An 18,230-nucleotide genomic window follows, 5' to 3' on the forward strand; every position below is an offset into this window, starting at 1 on the left:
TTTGGGATGCTTGTAAAGGGGAATATGAGAAGGATTCTCAAGCCTGCTCTGATGGGAGGGAGCGCCAGTGAGGCCTAGGGAAGCCTTCACCACAACGCCTAAGTTAACCTCCCATCCCACACTCTTTTCAACCCAGTTCAAGTTGTTAGGAATCCCACAATGCTTGTAAAGGGGAATTTACTGGATTCCCCTTCACAACAATTCCTTACAGCAGGGTTTCTTAACCTTGGGCCCCCAGATGTAGTTGGACTACAACTCCCATCATCCCCAGACATGGCCTTTGCGGCTGAGGATGATGGGAGTTGTAGTCTAACAACATCTGGGGGCCCAAGGTTAAGAAAGCCTGCCTTACAGGATTCCCCTTTACAAGCACCCAAACCAGTTGAACTGGGCTGGGCCAATTTGAGCTTGAACAAGTTGAAATGGACCACTTCGAATCAAACCAGTTTCAATTCGAATCAACTCCGCACACCCTTACTGTATGCAGTATTCCATATGTGGCCGCACCATAGATTTTTATAAGGGCATTATAATATTAGCATTTTTATTTCTAGTCCCCTTCCTAATGACCCCTAGCATGGAATATGCCTTTTTCACAACTGCCACACACTGAATCGACAGTTTCAACAAATGTCCACCACAACCCCAATATCTCCCTTCTGGTCAGTCACTGAGAGCTCAGACTCCATCAGCGTATGTGTGAAGCTGGGGTTATTTCCCCCAATATTCATCACTTTTACACCTGCTTACATTGAACAGCATTTGCCATTTTGTTCACACTCACTCAGTTTGGAGAGATCCTTTTGGAGCTCCTCACAATATGACTTGGATTTCACTACCCTAAATTGTTTAGTGTCATCTGCAAATTTGGCCACTTCACTGGTTACCCCAACTTCTAGATCATTTATGAATGTGTTAAAGAGCACAGTTCCCAGTACAGATCCTAGGGGACAGTGTTCCCTCTAACAAGGACTCCCAGAAGTTGTTGACTACAACTCCATAACCCCTAAGCAAAAGCCATTGCAGCTGCGGATTCTGGGAGTTGCAGTCAGCAACATTTGAGGATCCCTTTTAGAGGGAACACTGCTGGGGGACCCCGCTTCTTACTTCCCTCTATTATGAAAACTGTTCATTTATCCCTATCCTCTGTTTCCTGTCCTTCAACCAGTTGCCAATCCACAATTGAACTTGTCCCCTTGTCCCAAGACTGCTAAATTTACTCAAGAGCCTTTGGTGGGAAACTTTGTCCAAAGTTTTTTGAAAGTCCAGGTATTACTATGTCAACTGGATCACCTTCATCCTCATGTAGGGATGTGCATAAAACCAGTTCGCTCGGTTCAAATTCTAACCAGGTTTGAACCACCCCCAGTTCGAATTCAAAATGGTTCAAACCTCAAAAATTAGGTAGGGTGGTAGGCACCCTTGGACGCCAACTACCACCCAAACCTTAAAGCAATTGGACATTCCTATGATTTTCTATGAATTTTAAAAATATTTTCCATTGTTGCCCATAACTCCCTCTGTGGAGTACTTAGGGGCAAAAAGCTGTGGTGGGTGGTAGGCACCCATGAGTGTCCCCCATCGACAAATTCCCAAGGCAGTTGGTTGCCCCTAGTATTAATGGTGAATTTGGGGGGGGGGACATTCCCATAGAATTTAATGAGGATTTGGAGCAGCCCTGAACCCCGCCTCTGTGGGGTGGCAGCACCCCAAAGTGGGTCTGGGGCCATGGCAAAAATGGCCTCAGTCCCTCCCAGATATCCCCATGAAAGTGTGTCACTGGGTGAAAGGTTAAGCCATCAATCCTTATGAGATATTATTGAATGCCTTAGAAAATCCTTAAAAAACCCCATCATTTCTATGAGTCTGGGGATTTCTTGGAGGGACTGAGGCCATTTTTGCCATGGCCCCAGACCCACTTTGAGGTGCTGCCACCCCACAGAGGTGGGTTTCGGGGCTGCCCCCAAATCCTCATTATATCCTATGGGGGGGAAATTTTTTTTCTTCCAAAAATTCACCAAAAAATACTAGGGGCACCCATCAGTTGCCACCCCAAGCTTTTTTGCCCCTATCTGGGCACCCTAACACCACCCAGGTCAGTCCACATTACCTACCCAAGCAACTAAGATGACACAGACCACCAACTAGTGTTGACAATGACAATGATCTAAGAAGCCACTGTTGCCTGCCAGCACAGCACACACACAGAGAAGAAGCAGACCTGCTCTGCTGCTCCTGCAGGATGGATGATGCAAAAATAAACCACCACCCCAGTGCCTGCCCACTGAGGCCACCACAGACAGAAGCTGACCTGCTCTGCTGCTCTTCTTCTTCATCATGAATGCACAGTTGCACACAGTACAGCTGAAAAGGCCAAGAAGGGGTCCAGGCAGGCCAGGGGACCAATCCAAACCAAAACAAGCACAGACTACTAGCTACTTCTACTGCTACTACTAGTGCTACACCAACATCACACAACACAGCATGAGCATAGCACACAGCCAGCAGCTGCTGCCCACACAAGCCAACAAGATCTAACTAGATGGCGCATGGCAGTAGTAGCCAAACCGTGTGACAACGCAACTGCAAGGGGAGGGCATAATTATTACAGGCAGGAGGCAATTCTAATACAGATAGAGAGTTAAAATTTACTTGGTAAGAACCACCAGTGTGTCTACATAGTGCAGCTGAGAGCTGAGTGTGATGATAGAGCAGAGCATTGAACACTGCAACACTCACCATTGCAACACTCACTGAACCTGCTGGTTCAGTAGTTCTCTCTATTTCTCTAGTCTTGTCCAGTGTCACTGTCAGTGTCTTCTTCATCTCTTCATGTGTGCAGTGCATGCCTTTTGCCTTGCTTGGGGAAAGAAATGGGTCTTTCTGGTCCACCACATCTTTGCTCTAGGACACTGAGGCCCAAGGCAGGTGGTGGCACCAGTGTGAGTGCATGCGTGTTTGTTTGGCCAGGTGGCGTGTGTGTGTGCGTGCACGCGCGCGCTGCTAGCTAGGAGAGGGGAAGGGAGGTGGAGGGGAGAGGGATGTACCAGAGGGGATTGAAGGGGGAGTAGGGTCTGGCTCAGAGTAGGTCATATGCCACATAAATGCACAGACGTGATGTGTGTGCTTCGGTGGAAGACCACTGTTTTCATCAGCTTGCCAGACCAGGGGCAGGTGGGTGTGGACGGGAGGATGGAAGGGTGATGATGAAGAAGAGGATGGAGGGGAGAGGAGGGAAAAAAACATGCAGACACAGACAGGCACCACACAGCAAGCATCCATCCACACACAGAGACAGTACTAACAGCAACATCCATCCACACATACACAACAGAAACAGCCTCCACACACACACACACCTTTCTCTTCAGACAAGTACAAGCAGCACAGACAGACACAGACCCAATTCCCTCCCCTCCCCCCCAAAGAACCCAGACAATCAATCAATCAATATGTTGTGTTGACAAGTAAGTTCTATGATTATAATTAGTCAGTCAACATCAACAGTAACCATAATCAACAACATGAGAATTCATTCAGCAAGCATTAAAAAGATATTAAACACATTTTTAATGAAAACCAACTCCACACATGATTTCTTTGATAACATATTCTAAAAATCAATACTTTTTGGAGTCATCATTTGTTTACAAGTATGATTTTCAACATGTTTGGAGGGTTGATTAACAGAAAAATTTTGGAAAGTATTATTTACATATTTACAGAACGTGTACCTGCCGCCACCGGTGCTAGTCTGGTGGTATTGTTGTGGGGCTATGCTACTTTTAGGTGTGTGTGCCATGCCCACACCAGGCCCCCGAATGCTGACAGGTGGAGATAAGGGCTTGTTGTGGTCAGCTTCGGGTTTCTTACATGGGCATGGGTGGAGGGGGTGTATAAACATTGGCCAGTTGCAGCACCAGTAGTAGGCACACTGCGACTTGGCTGGCATGGCTCAGCATCTGTCATGTCAGCTCAGCTAGAGGTGGAAGTGGGGAGGGGAGGGATGAGCAGAGGATGAGCCAGGCAGGTGACCGACCATGGGGCAACCACGGTAATTACTCACCCAGCTCAAGCTTCAGCTCGGGGTAGCCCAGAAGGGGGAGGTTGACCTTAAGGAAGACCAACTACTCCACCAGACCAGCGTCCCAACAGGGAGCAAGAGGGTGTCACCATGTCCCCGGCATGTGAAAACACCCGCTTGCTCTGGACACTGGTTGGGGTGAAGGAGAGGAGGCGCACAGCAACCACGCCAGGTCCTGCCAGACTTGGCGGCAGGTCTCCCAGAACTGAGCACGGTCCATCGAGCTGTCTTCCTCCACAGGCTCCTCCAGTAAACAGGAGTAAATGAAGCAGGCGCCTGGACTTCTCGCTGCGGTGGAAGTGGCCGGCCAGCTTGCAAGCCTTCTCAACAAGCGTGGCCGTGGCGGCAGCAGCACTTGAGAGGGAGGGGTCCGGCTTGGACGCCTTCAGCTCCCTAAGGCCGAGGGCATTCCTGACAGCCAGATGGAGCGTGTGTGCCATACACCGTATGTTCACACAGCCCAGGACTGTCTCAACGGCGGCAGTAACAGCTCCACTGGCAGAGGAGAGGCAGGCCTCTCCACTACCTCAGCAGCAGACCCTTCCTCGTTGGAGCCAGAGTGGTGGGACCCACCACCGCTGGACACCGCCACGACTGCCCGGGCTTCATGAGGGTGGGCCCACTGAACAGCGAAAGTGTAGGGGGAAGGGCCCTAAGAGGGAGGGAGAACCTGACTGCATCTCTGCCAGCTGTAACATCCTCCCTGCCCTCCGCCTGCTCGCCCGCACCAGCAGTCTCCTCCACCTCCACTGGCGGTGCCCCAGCAGCACCTGGCGCTGAGGGACCTGCCACAGCCCTAGTGCCTCTGCCTCTTCTGGCAGCAGGCTGGGGGAAATCTAGCCTGTGGACAAACCCCTCAGCTGGGGCAAAGAATTCTGCAATGGGGAGGACTGGGATATCCTCAGGCTTGTCCCCTTGCCCTCTCCCTCTCTTCCCCACAGGCACAGCCCACCCCCAGCCTCTCCCACCTCTGCCTGGCAACCTTAGGCGAGGCCTGGCCTGAACACGGCGCTCGCGTTGCTCAGACATAGTAAAGGTGGGAGACTGTAGCAGAAAGGCCGGAAAGGGGCAAAAAAATAGTTTGGAAGGAGGAAAGGGACAAAAAAGGCCAATTAATTTGGAGCTGAGAGGGAATTTTTTGGAAAAAAGCCAATTGGGGCGAAGGAAAGACTTTTAGCGGGCGGGGGAGACCAATTGAGCTGAGAGAAGGGGAACCTTTTGGTTAAGTTTGAAAAAGCCAATCGGGGAGGGGGTGTTAAACTTTATGTAAAGGGGGGGACCCTGGGTGGGTGGCACAGGCAGTTAGGTGGTGTAGTTGCAGGGGAGGGGCAAGTTTTTATATTATGGGGAAAATAGATTGTGGGGGGGATTAGGACACAGCACCTACCGGGGAGATACGGAGTCAAAGCTTGGGGAACCTGAAAATCAAACGAAACCCTATCGAAAATCAAACGAACTGAACCGGTTCAGATTCGGTTCGAACCCAGACCAGAAGGGCAAAACCAGAGCCCTGTCTGGTCCGAATTTGAACCATCGAACCGAGCCGGTTCGGACTCAAACTGGTTCTCACATCCCTATCCTCATGACTGTTGCTACTCTCAAAGAACTCCAAAAGCAAGACTTGCACTTGCAGAAGCCATGCTGGTTCTCTTTCTGCAAGGCCTGTTCTATATGTTTAACAATTTTGTTCTTAAATTTGCTTTCCATCAGTTTGCCTGGCACAGAAGTTAAGCTAACTGGCCTGTAGTTTCCCAGATCCCTCTGTATCCCTTTTGGAAAATCGGAGTGCTTCCCTGTACTCTCATTTCTTTCTGAAACTCATATTTTCCATACCATTGCCAATTACACCAATCAAATGAAAATGTTTACACTTATTTATCTCAGGTTATAAAAACATTTCTATACCTAGGGTTACTTCTCCAGTTGTTAATATATCATCACATCAGTGTTTCTCTTTTCTCAGTAGAACTGTTATAAAATTGAAATGTTTTAAATGGAAAATAAAGTACATTTGCAAGGATTTCTGTGTCAACATGAATTTATTTTCATGTATCTTTTTATTCTGGTTTATTTCTAAATTATCCATATACCAGTTTTCCAATTACTTCTTTTTTAGAATGTTTCCTATTTTCTCTGACATCTCACTATAATATAGAAAGAGTGAATCATGCCAGGCATTGATGCTGGTTTCTAACAGGAGCATTAACAACTTTGTCTTCTTGGAAGCTTCACCTGTAGATGAATTTAGCCTAAGTAATCCCACTGTGTTTTTTAGCAGAGATTCTTCTAGAGGCTAATACTTGTTATAAACATGGGACCTTAACTGCTGTTCATCCTCCTCTGCAAGTTGCCTACTTTTTGTATGTTCTTCCTGGATTTAGTTGTGAAAACTGGTTTCTTTTTCTGTTTTTTTCTTCTTCTACCACCATGTATGAAGATGAGGATAGCTACCATGGATTTCCTATGTACTAAGCTTTGTCTTTTTACCGGTTGGTCCTCAAGAGCTCTTCTCAACCCTGAATAGGAGTCACTCCATTTGGTTTGACATAAATTCTTCTCATCCTGAAGTGAGACTGCCATAATTTTAAAAAGAGGGTTCACAGCACACTCTTCATTAATGCTGCAAGCCCAGTTTCACCATTAAGCCTATAAATGAGTTAACCAGAGAATTCAGTAACAGCTCCAAGTTGCAGGGGAATCCAGGGCAAAGTCCTGCGTTGGGCCCCCTGTACCCTCAGCTTATCAAAGAATGTGGAGGAGAGCTAGCGGGTAGGAGGAAGACTGCCATGTTTGTTCCCTCTCATTGACTGATGGCAACCAAGGAGGATGGAAGACAGAGGAGCCAAGATTTGGGTGATAATATGGGGCTTTTGGAGAAAATCTGTTGGCTGATGGGGAGAGCAGGAAAAGTATGAGCTGCCATATGAGCCTTGTGGCTGAGAGACTCGTGCAGCAGCTTCTTCTGCCCTTCCTGTTGGCCTGTGGAGGTATTCCTAGAGGTCCCACAATGATGCAGGGGTCTCTGGGAATGCTTCTATCCATACTTGGGTACATCAAAGACTGCTTCAAATGGAGTGGTTATGTAGGATCCAGGAGTCCTTTCTGGCCAACCCTGATCCAAAGCAGCCACCTAATGGTGCAGTGGGGAAGCAACTTGCCTAGAGAGCAAGAGGCTGTCAGTTCAAATCCCCGCTGGTATGTTTCCCAGACTATGGGAAACACCTATATCGGGCAGCAGCGATATAAGAAGGTGCTGAAAGGCATCATCTCGTACTGCGCAGGAGGCAGCAATGGTAAACCCCTTCTATATTCTACCAAGAAAACCACAAGGCTCTGTGGTCACCAGGAGTTGACACCGACTCGATGGCACAATCTTTCCTTTTTCTGATCCAAAGGAGACACTTGAATTGGCCTCCAGAGTAGACCCATCAGGAAGGAGGCCCTGAGCCGCCAGGTGGGCACTTTGCCACCAGTGCTGGAGTTTGGCCTTGGCATGGCTTCGCCTCTTCTCCTAGAGCCCTATGGATGATTGAGGAGACTCTGGGGACAGCGACAGGCAGCAACTCCATTGGGGATACTGGGTTCCTAGAGTTGTTTCTCGGAGGAGGCAACTGTAAGAAGAATGTCAAATTTTGGCTGCTCAGATTTTACTGGATCTAGGGGGTTTCCATTGGGGCCAGGGTCTTCCTTCCCATCTGAGAAGGTCTGATTCTGTGTGGGTGCTGACAACTCCCATTTGTCAATGGAGGGTGCTGAGCAAAGGCAATTATGGTATGAATCTGTCAGCCAACTCACACCACCACTTCCACTGAGTAGTGAGTACTGAGGGCTTAGGGGCCAGTTGGGTGGGCCCTTCAGTTAGTGTCCTTGGATGGTGCCTAACTTGACCGAACCCTGACACCACCACTGAGTGAACTGAATGCTACTTGAAGCATGTCAGCCTTGCCCCTGCTTCCTTGAACTGAGGAAGGTTATCCTAGTACCTTGCAACCAGCTGACTCGCTGGTGGCGGCGGCGGTGGGGTGTGTGGTGTTGTACTACTACCATCTCAGGTTCCTGGCTGTGGGACCTTTAATTACCAGAGGGTGATGGGAGGTGCAAAACTAATGGGCATCATCTAGTGTTCAATTTGCTGCTGTGCAAGTTCAGAACAGAACTCACTCTAAGCCCTCTCATAGTTTATCTGTCTCTAGCCCAAGAAGGGCTTCTGAGCTAGAAGCATACTTGAGTTTTCCATAATTCTGCAAGCTGTTTCTAGAGCAGATTGTTTGGTAATTGCATTTTTTTTAAAAAGAAGATTGTGCCGTCGAGTTGGTGTCTACTCCTACCGATCACATTCCATGTGATTTTCTTGGTAGAATACAGGTCCAATTTACCAGTGCCTCCTCCCATGCAGTATGAGATTATGCTTTTCAGCACCTCCCTATATAGCTGCTATCCAATATAGGTGACTACAAATGTGTATTTACTAGGCACAGTCTGGGCAGCACACCAGTGAGGATTTAAACTAACAGCCTCTTGCACTTTAGACAAGCTGCTTCCCTGCTACTGTGTGTTTAGGTTGAAGGAAGAGAAACTTTCTTCAGTCAAGCACAGGTTGCTTTTTTTACTCAAGAGGAAGTAAGGTGACACTTTAGTTTGCTCAGTGATTATTTAGTTTGCTTTAGTGATCTGTGTGTGAATTTTCAAGTTACACAGATTTTTTCCCCCAGGCATAAGACCTCCAAGAAAAAGCCCATAAAATATAATATGTTAATCTGGTACAATGGAGAATCGTTTAATGTAATGGGGAGGGAAGTCTTTAAGCAGGAACTATGGTGGCCTCATTACAAAGTGGTAGCTAATGAAAAAGCAAAAACTCCCCAACAAGATGCACAAAAAACCTGCCATGAATTAGATTGCTTTAAATTGAAGTAATAATAAAAGAAATTATATTGCAAAGCATCCTTCTATCTCCAGTGGCACCTCCATACTTTTATTAAAATCTCAGTTGCAGCTTATGTAAAATTTCTCTTAGAACTACATCCTTGTTTGGAGGTAGGCAAAAGAAGATATGAGATTACCTGGTTGCAGAAGGACTTAGAAGTGAAAGTGCTAAAACAAATAATAAATGTCTGCTTTTTAAATATATTTCACCATGTTGCTATAATAAAACTGAAAAATTAACAGAATCTGCCTCTAGATATCCCCCCGCCCCGGACTTCAGTGTTTTATTTCCGCCCCATCCCAGGTGGTCTCCAGCAACTGTGTTTAATATTGTATTTTCTTAGAGGGTTTTTTGTTTTTTAGTGTCCTCTAAACATTCACTTTTGTTATTCTTGCTATAGTGTTTTGGCATTGGCGTGTTTTACATGGTAATCAGGAATTAAATTGCTAAATGAATAAAGCCAATATCAAAACATACTTCATTGAAACTTTTCACAGGTACATCTACCTTTATAGAAGCATTAGCAACAAATGGTACCAACATACAGACATCAGTAACAGGAGTGACAGCCAACAAACGAAGATATATCGATGAAAGGAGGGACCAACCTTTTGATAAAAGGCTACGATTCAGTGTGAGGCAAACGGAAAGTGCTTACCGGTACAGAGATATTGTTGTCAGGAAACAAGATGGCTTCACGCACATTTTATTATCAACAAAATCATCAGAGAACAATTCATTAAATCCAGAGGTTAGAACCATTTGGTTACTTTCTTTTGAGGACAGAGGTGTGTGTGTGATGCCACTGCTATTATGTATTCTTGATACAGCACTATCAATGTCAGTGATAATTTACTAAGATTCATAAGCAAAAGAGACAGGTACCAGTTCTGAAGGAGTTTGCCATCTTATTCCTTTTTATGGTGCAGAAGATGACAGATGCAGGGCAGAACAAGACCAGAGCAGCAAGGAATGGATGTGCCTAAGTATATGAGTAACTGCATTTTTGCACATCCCTTGCTTATCTGGTCTTAGAATCTTGGTTTGGAGTGGGAGATGAGGGCTGAGAGGTTTAACTAAAATGATGGGTTTTGAGGAGAGATCATTTGAGTGACCCGGCAAAGAGGTATCACAAAAAGGCAGAATGAATGGGAGGAGTCTTTCTAAGAGGGCAGGAAAGTTCAGGAAGTCTGAGAATGGTGGAGAAAGACAGAATGGTACAAGACTATGCTTCAGTGTTTCCAACAGCTACCTTAAAAAACAAACCTGAACATTTAATACATTTTAAAAAATATGTTAGTGAGGCTTGAATGCATGCAGTAATAAGAGTTTGAAGATTTAAAATAGTTTGAACAAGTTTTTCTTCTTCTTTCTTTCTTTCTTTCTCTCTCTTTTTTTGTTTCTTGCCATTTCATATCTTGAATTTTTGTTCTGTTTTAGTTTCCTTATATGTAAGCTGCTATATTTGCTGAGAATTTAGATGCTCTGTCTATATTTTAATTTTAAAGTGTTGAGCATTTCCCCATGTTTAACAGCTTGTGTGTATTAGCATGCTATTCTGCTGTTGTTTCCTTTCTAATATTAAAAAAGGAACTTTGATTAATTGAACTTTGTCCTAAATTTTGATTTTGCTGAACTGGTTGCATATGCCACCTGCTGTTCAGACCACAGAAATGCTTTGTGTGTGCAAAACCTTCAGATGCAACATTCAGCATCCTGTTTTCATGCACTGAATGTGTCTTATTTCCAGGTAATGAAAGAAGTCCAAAGTGCACTGAACACAGCAGCAGCTGATGACAGTAAGCTTGTACTCCTCAGTGCAGTTGGCAGTGTCTTCTGCTGTGGTCTTGACTTCATTTATTTTATTCGACGCTTGACAGATGATAGAAAAAGGGAAAGTACTAAGATGGCAGATGCTATTAGGTTTGTAAAACTGCTTTTTATCTTTGTGCTTTGTGAGACAAGCTCTAAAGGTTGTGTACCCAATGCAACAAGTTTTCTGTGCTATAAGAACTACTGCTGTTCTGTTCACACTTCGATATTTTCCCCACAGCCATCAGCCTTGTACTAAATTAGAATATCTGTCTATATGAAAGCATTATAAGAGTGTTTGTTTTCAAACTGAGAAGCATTAAAGATTTTGCAAAATGTTTCGTATATTTAGTATAAACACTATTCTGGCTATATGTGACCTACCCATTTTTTAATATCTTGTTAGAATCTTGTTAGACTCTTGTTAGAATCCTAAAACCTACATCTCTAGACCTTTTAAAAAAAAAAGTCTGGTCCCCATTATTATATGAAACAAGATTGCCATTATGACATTTATATAGACTGAGAGTTTGGAATTATGACTTGAGACCTGAGTAGTTGGTTTTCATCATTCATAATCTCAAATAAATGTAACACATCAGTGAAGCATGGCTTGTCATCTACCTTTTTTTTTGTAAACAATTTAAGTTTCTCCGTATCTTACATTTACACTTCCACTGTACTGAACACTTTTATTCACTTCATTCCAAAGCACTAAACATGTTGACGGTGATTACCAACCTTATAGAAAACAGTTCAACACTAAGGAGAGAATCTGATTATTATTATTAAATATATATTTTTCCCATGTAAATTGCTTTTTGTATGTTTGCTTTTTAAGTCCAGCATACAAGAAGATGCAAGTTTTGGACGTTATATAAATATTTATTTAAATAAATAAAATATTTTTAAAAAATAAAATAAAACATACATAAGGCATGCGTGTATAAATAAAAGATGCAATGTTATTGTTTACATGAAAACATGTCTATGCTTTTGAATGGTTGTTAAATAATGGCCATTTCCTTTTTTTTTTTTTAATGGCTTGTTTTTTCAATTGTATGAATACTTTTTACAAAATTATGTAAGTTGAGATCATTGTTCCCATGCCTGCTTGGTTAACCAAAGTGGAGGAAATTATTCAGACCAAACCAAGTTAAGTGCATTGATGGTAGAAGCAGGCAATTTCTTATAGACTATCTTAGATTAGCTCTTTTTAGATAGTATTTTTTTGCTTTCAGGAAAAAAATGTATGTAAACTTTTGATAAGTTCAGATTCTGAAGTCAGCTGCCTTGGAGTATTTGTTCTATAAGAAAAGTGATTTTCCATAATGATTTGTGAATAATTCAGATAATTAAATCAGATAATAGTTTTCAGATAATTTTTCTTTTCAGGTAAAGTGCCATTGGTACCTTGTCTCTTATAAACTTAGATTTATAATCTAATTGACAATGAATGTTAGAGGCATAAACTTAAACTAAAATATATCAACTTTATGTATACCTGCTGGCAATGAACATTTAGTTTTGGAATCCAATCTTGGCCAGTGTAGTAGTGATAAGCCTTAGGATTTTGAGGTTTCTGACTGAATATGCTTACTAACTTATTTACAAATGCAACAGTGTTGCACAGCTTTGGAAGAAAAGAGATAGTGCTTCCTTAGCTGCCTTTATATAGGACCTGAGTACTATGATGAGATTTACAAAATATTCCAGGGAAAAGGAAAGAAGACAACTCTTTTCTGAAAATCTGGACATTATTTATATTCTATTCAGGTAACCAAAAAGCAGGGAACATACCACTTGTTTAATAGTGAAGAAAATGGTGGTGTGGCAAAGGATAGATGTTGCAAAAACGATGGATGCCTCCAAGGAAAAAAATTCTTTCTGACAAACTGGGGACCATATCTCCCTCCTTTGTTCCCTTGACACTTCCCTATTTGCCAGGGGTATCCTTAGAGAGCCCTGTGGGCCCTGGGGCAAATCAGCCAGTGTGGGACCCCCTTCAAGTTAATTCCAATGAAGGTTAAAAGAGTGGGGGCTCGGGGCGGTCACCTTCTTGCCATGCCCTAAGGACAGCCCTGCTCTTTGCTCCTCAATAAAATAAGAGATCTTTCTGAGCCAGTTTAATATAGTTTCCTGTTGTACTTGAGTAGAAAAATTTGGCTGTGTCTACTAAAGAAAGGCCAGGTTTGGGTTACAAAGATTTGGTTTACAAGTAACTGGGATTAAAATGGTGAAAATATCAGTTTTGAGGCAGATGTGCCTAAAATATTTTGCTATTAAAATGTTTGTTGTCATTGGATACTCCTTTCATTTCAGGAATTTTGTAAATACTTTCATTCAGTTTAAGAAGCCCATCATTGTAGCAGTAAATGGTCCTGCCATTGGACTTGGAGCATCTATATTACCTCTGTGTGATGTGGTTTGGGCTAATGAGAAGGCTTGGTTTCAGACTCCATATACGACATTTGGGCAAAGTCCTGATGGATGTTCATCCCTGACATTCCCAAGAATAATGGGCCTGGCATCTGTAAGTAATATGTAAATGGAAGATAAATACAGTATGTAATATTCTCCACTTTGGTGCTCCTTCTTTCATCTTGCATGTTTGACATGGGCTAACTGTAACTCCATCCTCACAGTGTTTGTGTAAACATTGTACCAACAGCAACAGCCCTCTGTTTCTCTAGCATACAGAGGACAACCCATTATATTCCTCCAAATGGTTACAGTTTTGTGACCCAGTTATCTTAAAGTCATCATGCCTGAATTAAGCATGTGTGCAGTCGAGAAATACATTCCTTCTTCCAAAAAAGCAATATTTCAACTCCTCCTGCACTGGAAAATCACATTCTGCAATGAAATTCTAATATGCAAAACCCAAGTGCTTTTGTTGGATTGTTCCAGAATTTTGGCAGCAACTTGCAACCTTCAGGGTGCAGATATCTCTGGCTTCTGATTGCTCATCTGTTGCTGCATTCCAGCATGCAGTGTGCTTAAATGCATTTAAATGTTATTGTTCCCAGTGGGATTCAGTGGCATGTGCCTGTGCTCTATCAGTCTGTGTGTATTCTTGGAAAGAATAGAGATGTGTTTATGCTCAAATTACACAGGGTCAGAGGGGACTCAACCCCTTTACCTTTTGTGCTGACCCTCTCAGCTACTGTTTTTAGATGGCTATAGGAGGCTAGTTGTCTATTGAATCAGGGTAAGGCTTGAGGTTTTCGTGAAGGGGTACCTATCACGTGTGCACACACATACCCAGTAATCTGATCAGGGATTAGGATTTCATTTTCTGCAAAGCACTTTCTCTCTTCTCTTCTGTTTTTAAATATGTTTAAAAAATCCCTTATTTCTAAACAAGATAACCTGTTATTTGTGTTAAACAAAATACAAGCTCTCTGTGTTTCTTCATCATGCCACATAGATGTCTTTCTGCTGGATCTTTGGCATTCATCTCCATGCAGTGTGAAAGCAAAACTGTTTTCACACCTATAATTTTATATTGCAATAGGAGAATCTACTTCTGTGTTAACTTTGAAAGTAGCCTGAAAAACATGATGATCTACCTTCCTTGTATTATTGTTATGGGACTGTACTTTCATTGTCACCCAAAGATCTCTTTTTCATGTAAGGACTGTTTCAATTGTAGCTAAAACTATATGCCAAAACTATAGATGTTACTATTTAAATTACCAAATTCTTTGGTAAATGTTAATATACCTAAGGTGTGAGAATGAGAGAATTAGACATTTGGGAGGAGTACCATTGACTCCTATTTACCTTCTATTCTCTCTGTTACTAGCAAGCTGCCTTTATTTTATTTTATTTATGTATTTATTACATTGATAAACCACCCCATCCAAAGTCTCTGGGCTGTGCACAACAGGTAAAATACTACAACAAACAGCATTTAAAACAAACAGGTTAAAACAATATAAAAACAAATTCAAAATAATTTAGAGCCATTTAAAACCAATTAAAATTACTTAAAAGCAATTTAAAAGCCTTGGAAGGCCAGGCCAAACAAGTAAGTATTTAGGGCTCTCTTGGAGGCCAACAATGAGCCCAAACTATGGATATTTGCTGGGAGTGCATTCCATAGGCCAGGAGCAGCTACAGAGAAGGCCCGGCTCCGAGTTGCCACCAGACGTGCCAGTGGTAACTGGAGACAGACCTCTCTGAATAGCCTCAACGTGCGATGGGGATCATACAGAAGAAGGCGCTCTCTATGGTAACCCAGACCTAAGCCATTTAGGGCTTTAAAGGTAATAATCAGTACTTTGTGTTTTGCCCAGAAACATATTGGCAGCCAGTGCAACTGTTGAACAGGCATAATATAGTCTCTTCTGGCTGCCCCAGAGACTAGTCTGGCTGTTGCATTCCTTTACAGGAATGTAGCAGTGCACTTTCTATTTTTGTTTTGTATCGTCCTTACTTACAGTTTTTAAGATTTCTTACAAATCAATATTTTTTATTAATAAGAATACGACAAATATTTATATACTGCTCTTCAGCCAAAGTTCCTAAAGTGGTTTACATAAATATAAATAAATATATAAAATGGCTCCCTGTCCCCAAAGGGCTCACAATCTAAAAAAGAAACATGAGATAGACACCAGCAACAGCCACTGGAGAGATGCTGTGCTGGGGATGGATAGGGCCAGTTGCTCTCCCCCTGATAAATAAATAAGAACCTAAATCACTTTAATAATCTATATAATGCAGCTGATCACACATTCTTCTGTGAAGACATACTCATAAATAGAAAAGCTGATAAGAAAATTAAAAGGGTTAGAATTCGTTTTAAGATTAGAATAATAATCTGTACATTCAAATCTAAATTTAAATAGAGGCTCTGTTAACAGGGGTGGGCAAACTTGGCCAACAGGGCCAGGTTTGCCCACTCCTGCTCCAGAGGAATATCTTGTTCATTAGCAAATTGTAGGAAGAGATTCAGGTTTTAAAGAAATCTGCTGAGTTCTCTGTTCTTGTATAATCTCTTGGGTATTTTTGCCCCATAGCAAGAACACCTCATATCCTAGAGAATTACTGGCATTTAGTGGAGAACTTTGCTTTAATTTTATATAATGCTTTTCCACAGAAGTTATGCTTAAAACAGCTCACATCAACAACAAATAATAATAATAAAACAGAAGTATTTTTGGTCAACAATTCAATAAATATTTCAGATCAATAAACACAATAGGTTAGATTCAGACTTGCACAAATTTTTCCATTCCCTCTACAATCCCTGTGCATGTCAAAAGCCTCTTTTGAGGGTTGGGGATCCTTCTAGAAGTGTGTGGGGTTGTGGGGCAGGAAAAATTGCCAAAAACTGCGTGGAGGCACCTTGTACTCATGCAAGTCTGGAACCAATCCAATACCAATATATTTTTTAAAAACATAATCTTTATAAGCAATCACAGTAGCAATATTTCAATAAATAGTTCAACTGTACATTTCAAAAATATAACCTTTCAACATGCATAATATCAGTTCTAAAACTAAAACATCAACAATGTATAGAAGTAAAAATATAAGGAGCTGGTTCAGATTCAACAAGTTCTAGTAAGAACTAATCTGCCTATTTTCCTTTCAATATCCCTGCAACTGGACTAAATTTGGTCCATATTGGTTAGGCAGTTCACAAGTTAGCACACTTGCACCTCAAACATTCATGCATCCACCATCTTGAATTGGGGTGGATGACATCATCACAATCTATGCATTTGAGATGTCCCTATGTGTCCCTACAAATGTACCAAATTTGATCCAAGTAAGTTCCCACTTGCACCTCAAAGGTTCACGTGTCCGCCAGCTTGAATCAGGGTGGATGACATCATACAAACTATGCCCTTGAGCCATCCCTATGTGTCCCTACACCTGTAGCAAATTTGGTTCAAATCGGTTAGGTGGTTCACAAGTTATAGCCCACTTGCACCTCAAATGTTCACACATCTGTCATCTTGAATCGGGATGGATGACATCATCATAAGCCATGCCATTGAGGTGTCTCTGTGTGACACTCACTTATAACTGTAGCAAATTTGGTTCAAATCAGTTAGGTGGTTCATAAGTTAACCCGCTTGCATATTAAATGTTTACGCATCTGCCATCTTGAATTGGGGTGGATGACATCATCACAAACAACACCACTGAGGTGTCGCTATGTGTCCCTACAACTGTACCCAATTTGGTTCATACTGGTCCAGGCATTTTGAAGTTGATAGCGGGGGACACACACACACACGCACATGGACAGAATGCCGGGTAATCTTATAAGCCTACTGGAAAGTCAGCTAACAAATCCTAAACAAGCAGCAAGGAAGATCATAAAGTGGTAATGAATATTGTTCCTCAATAATGGAACAATATTCATTTAAAGTATGTAAAATGAAAATTTTATAATGTTAACCGTCCAAGTTGCAGTCCATTAAAGTACATCAAAAATAAAGTGCATGGGAGATAATTTTGTACAGGCCTTCTCATTATAATTTAGCAGGTCCATGATACACTTCACTTCTCATGCCAATAGCTTCGTACCATTTTCAGCATACAATTACACTTCCTTTTCAACCTGTCTCACTCAGGCTCAGTTTGCCCCCTAGCTCTCAATGAGAACAGTCTACCCATTTCCTCCTTCTGTCCTTAGAGAAGAAAGAGAACGTATCCTTCTGCCTTTCCTCTAGTATGAAGCCTCATAGTGTGGCACCCTTGCTAGCATCATAACCTCAAAGTTGTAATCTCTTTGAGGATACTTGCTCTGGTTGTGACCAGCTGCACTGCACATGGCAGTGATATAAATTTCCCCTCACTCATTCTGGAAATGACTCGCAGCCTTGGTATCGACAGCCAATGTTTTACATAGCCTGTATCTCTTCTAGCCTCCAATTTACTGTGCTAGAAGCAGCAAAGAGAAGTACAGAGTTGTGTTAAGTCCTCTCCTTGCAACTTATTGATGATCCACCTGCTCTTGCTTCACTGCTGTTCCAGGGCTTATTGCATCACGGTAGAAATAGCTGATCTCACTTAGTATTGGATGGAGCACACACAAAGCTGAATTCTGTAGCCTGACTATCTCCATCGTTGCACCTGTCGGCAAAAATGAAAGGTGTATGGCTGCTTTTTATCCACATTTAAAAGAAGCATTCACAGTGGGGATATCTGCATTCAGAATAATCCTAATACAAGCTACTACTATATCTCAGAAGGACTGCATTAATTGAGGTTCCCACTAAAAGTTGTGGTAGGATTCCATAGCTTCACATCCCTTCCATTATAGTCCCTGACCTTTTTTTGTCGTACATTCTAACTACCTGGTATAATGTACCACTCTACATGTACTTCTAACATTTGATTCCCTCATGTTAATATTTTTTAGAGATGCATGGACCTACCTCC

General features: G+C 42.4%; 1 protein-coding gene across 3 annotated transcripts in view; it reads left to right on the forward strand.

Annotated features, from left to right (window-relative positions):
- Positions 1–18,230, forward strand: part of CDYL (chromodomain Y like) — a 198,840-nt gene that overhangs the window by 161,720 nt on the left and 18,890 nt on the right. For all 3 annotated transcript variants that reach the window (XM_053247724.1, XM_053247723.1, XM_053247725.1), the window contains 3 exons: positions 9,509–9,762; positions 10,762–10,934; positions 13,146–13,356. In XM_053247724.1, coding sequence (XP_053103699.1) covers positions 9,509–9,762; positions 10,762–10,934; positions 13,146–13,356 — 638 coding nt within the window. The remainder of the gene's footprint in view (positions 1–9,508; positions 9,763–10,761; positions 10,935–13,145; positions 13,357–18,230) is intronic.

This window comes from Hemicordylus capensis, chromosome 4 (genome assembly GCF_027244095.1).
Source record: "Hemicordylus capensis ecotype Gifberg chromosome 4, rHemCap1.1.pri, whole genome shotgun sequence".
NCBI classification, from domain to species: Eukaryota; Metazoa; Chordata; class Lepidosauria; order Squamata; family Cordylidae; genus Hemicordylus; species Hemicordylus capensis.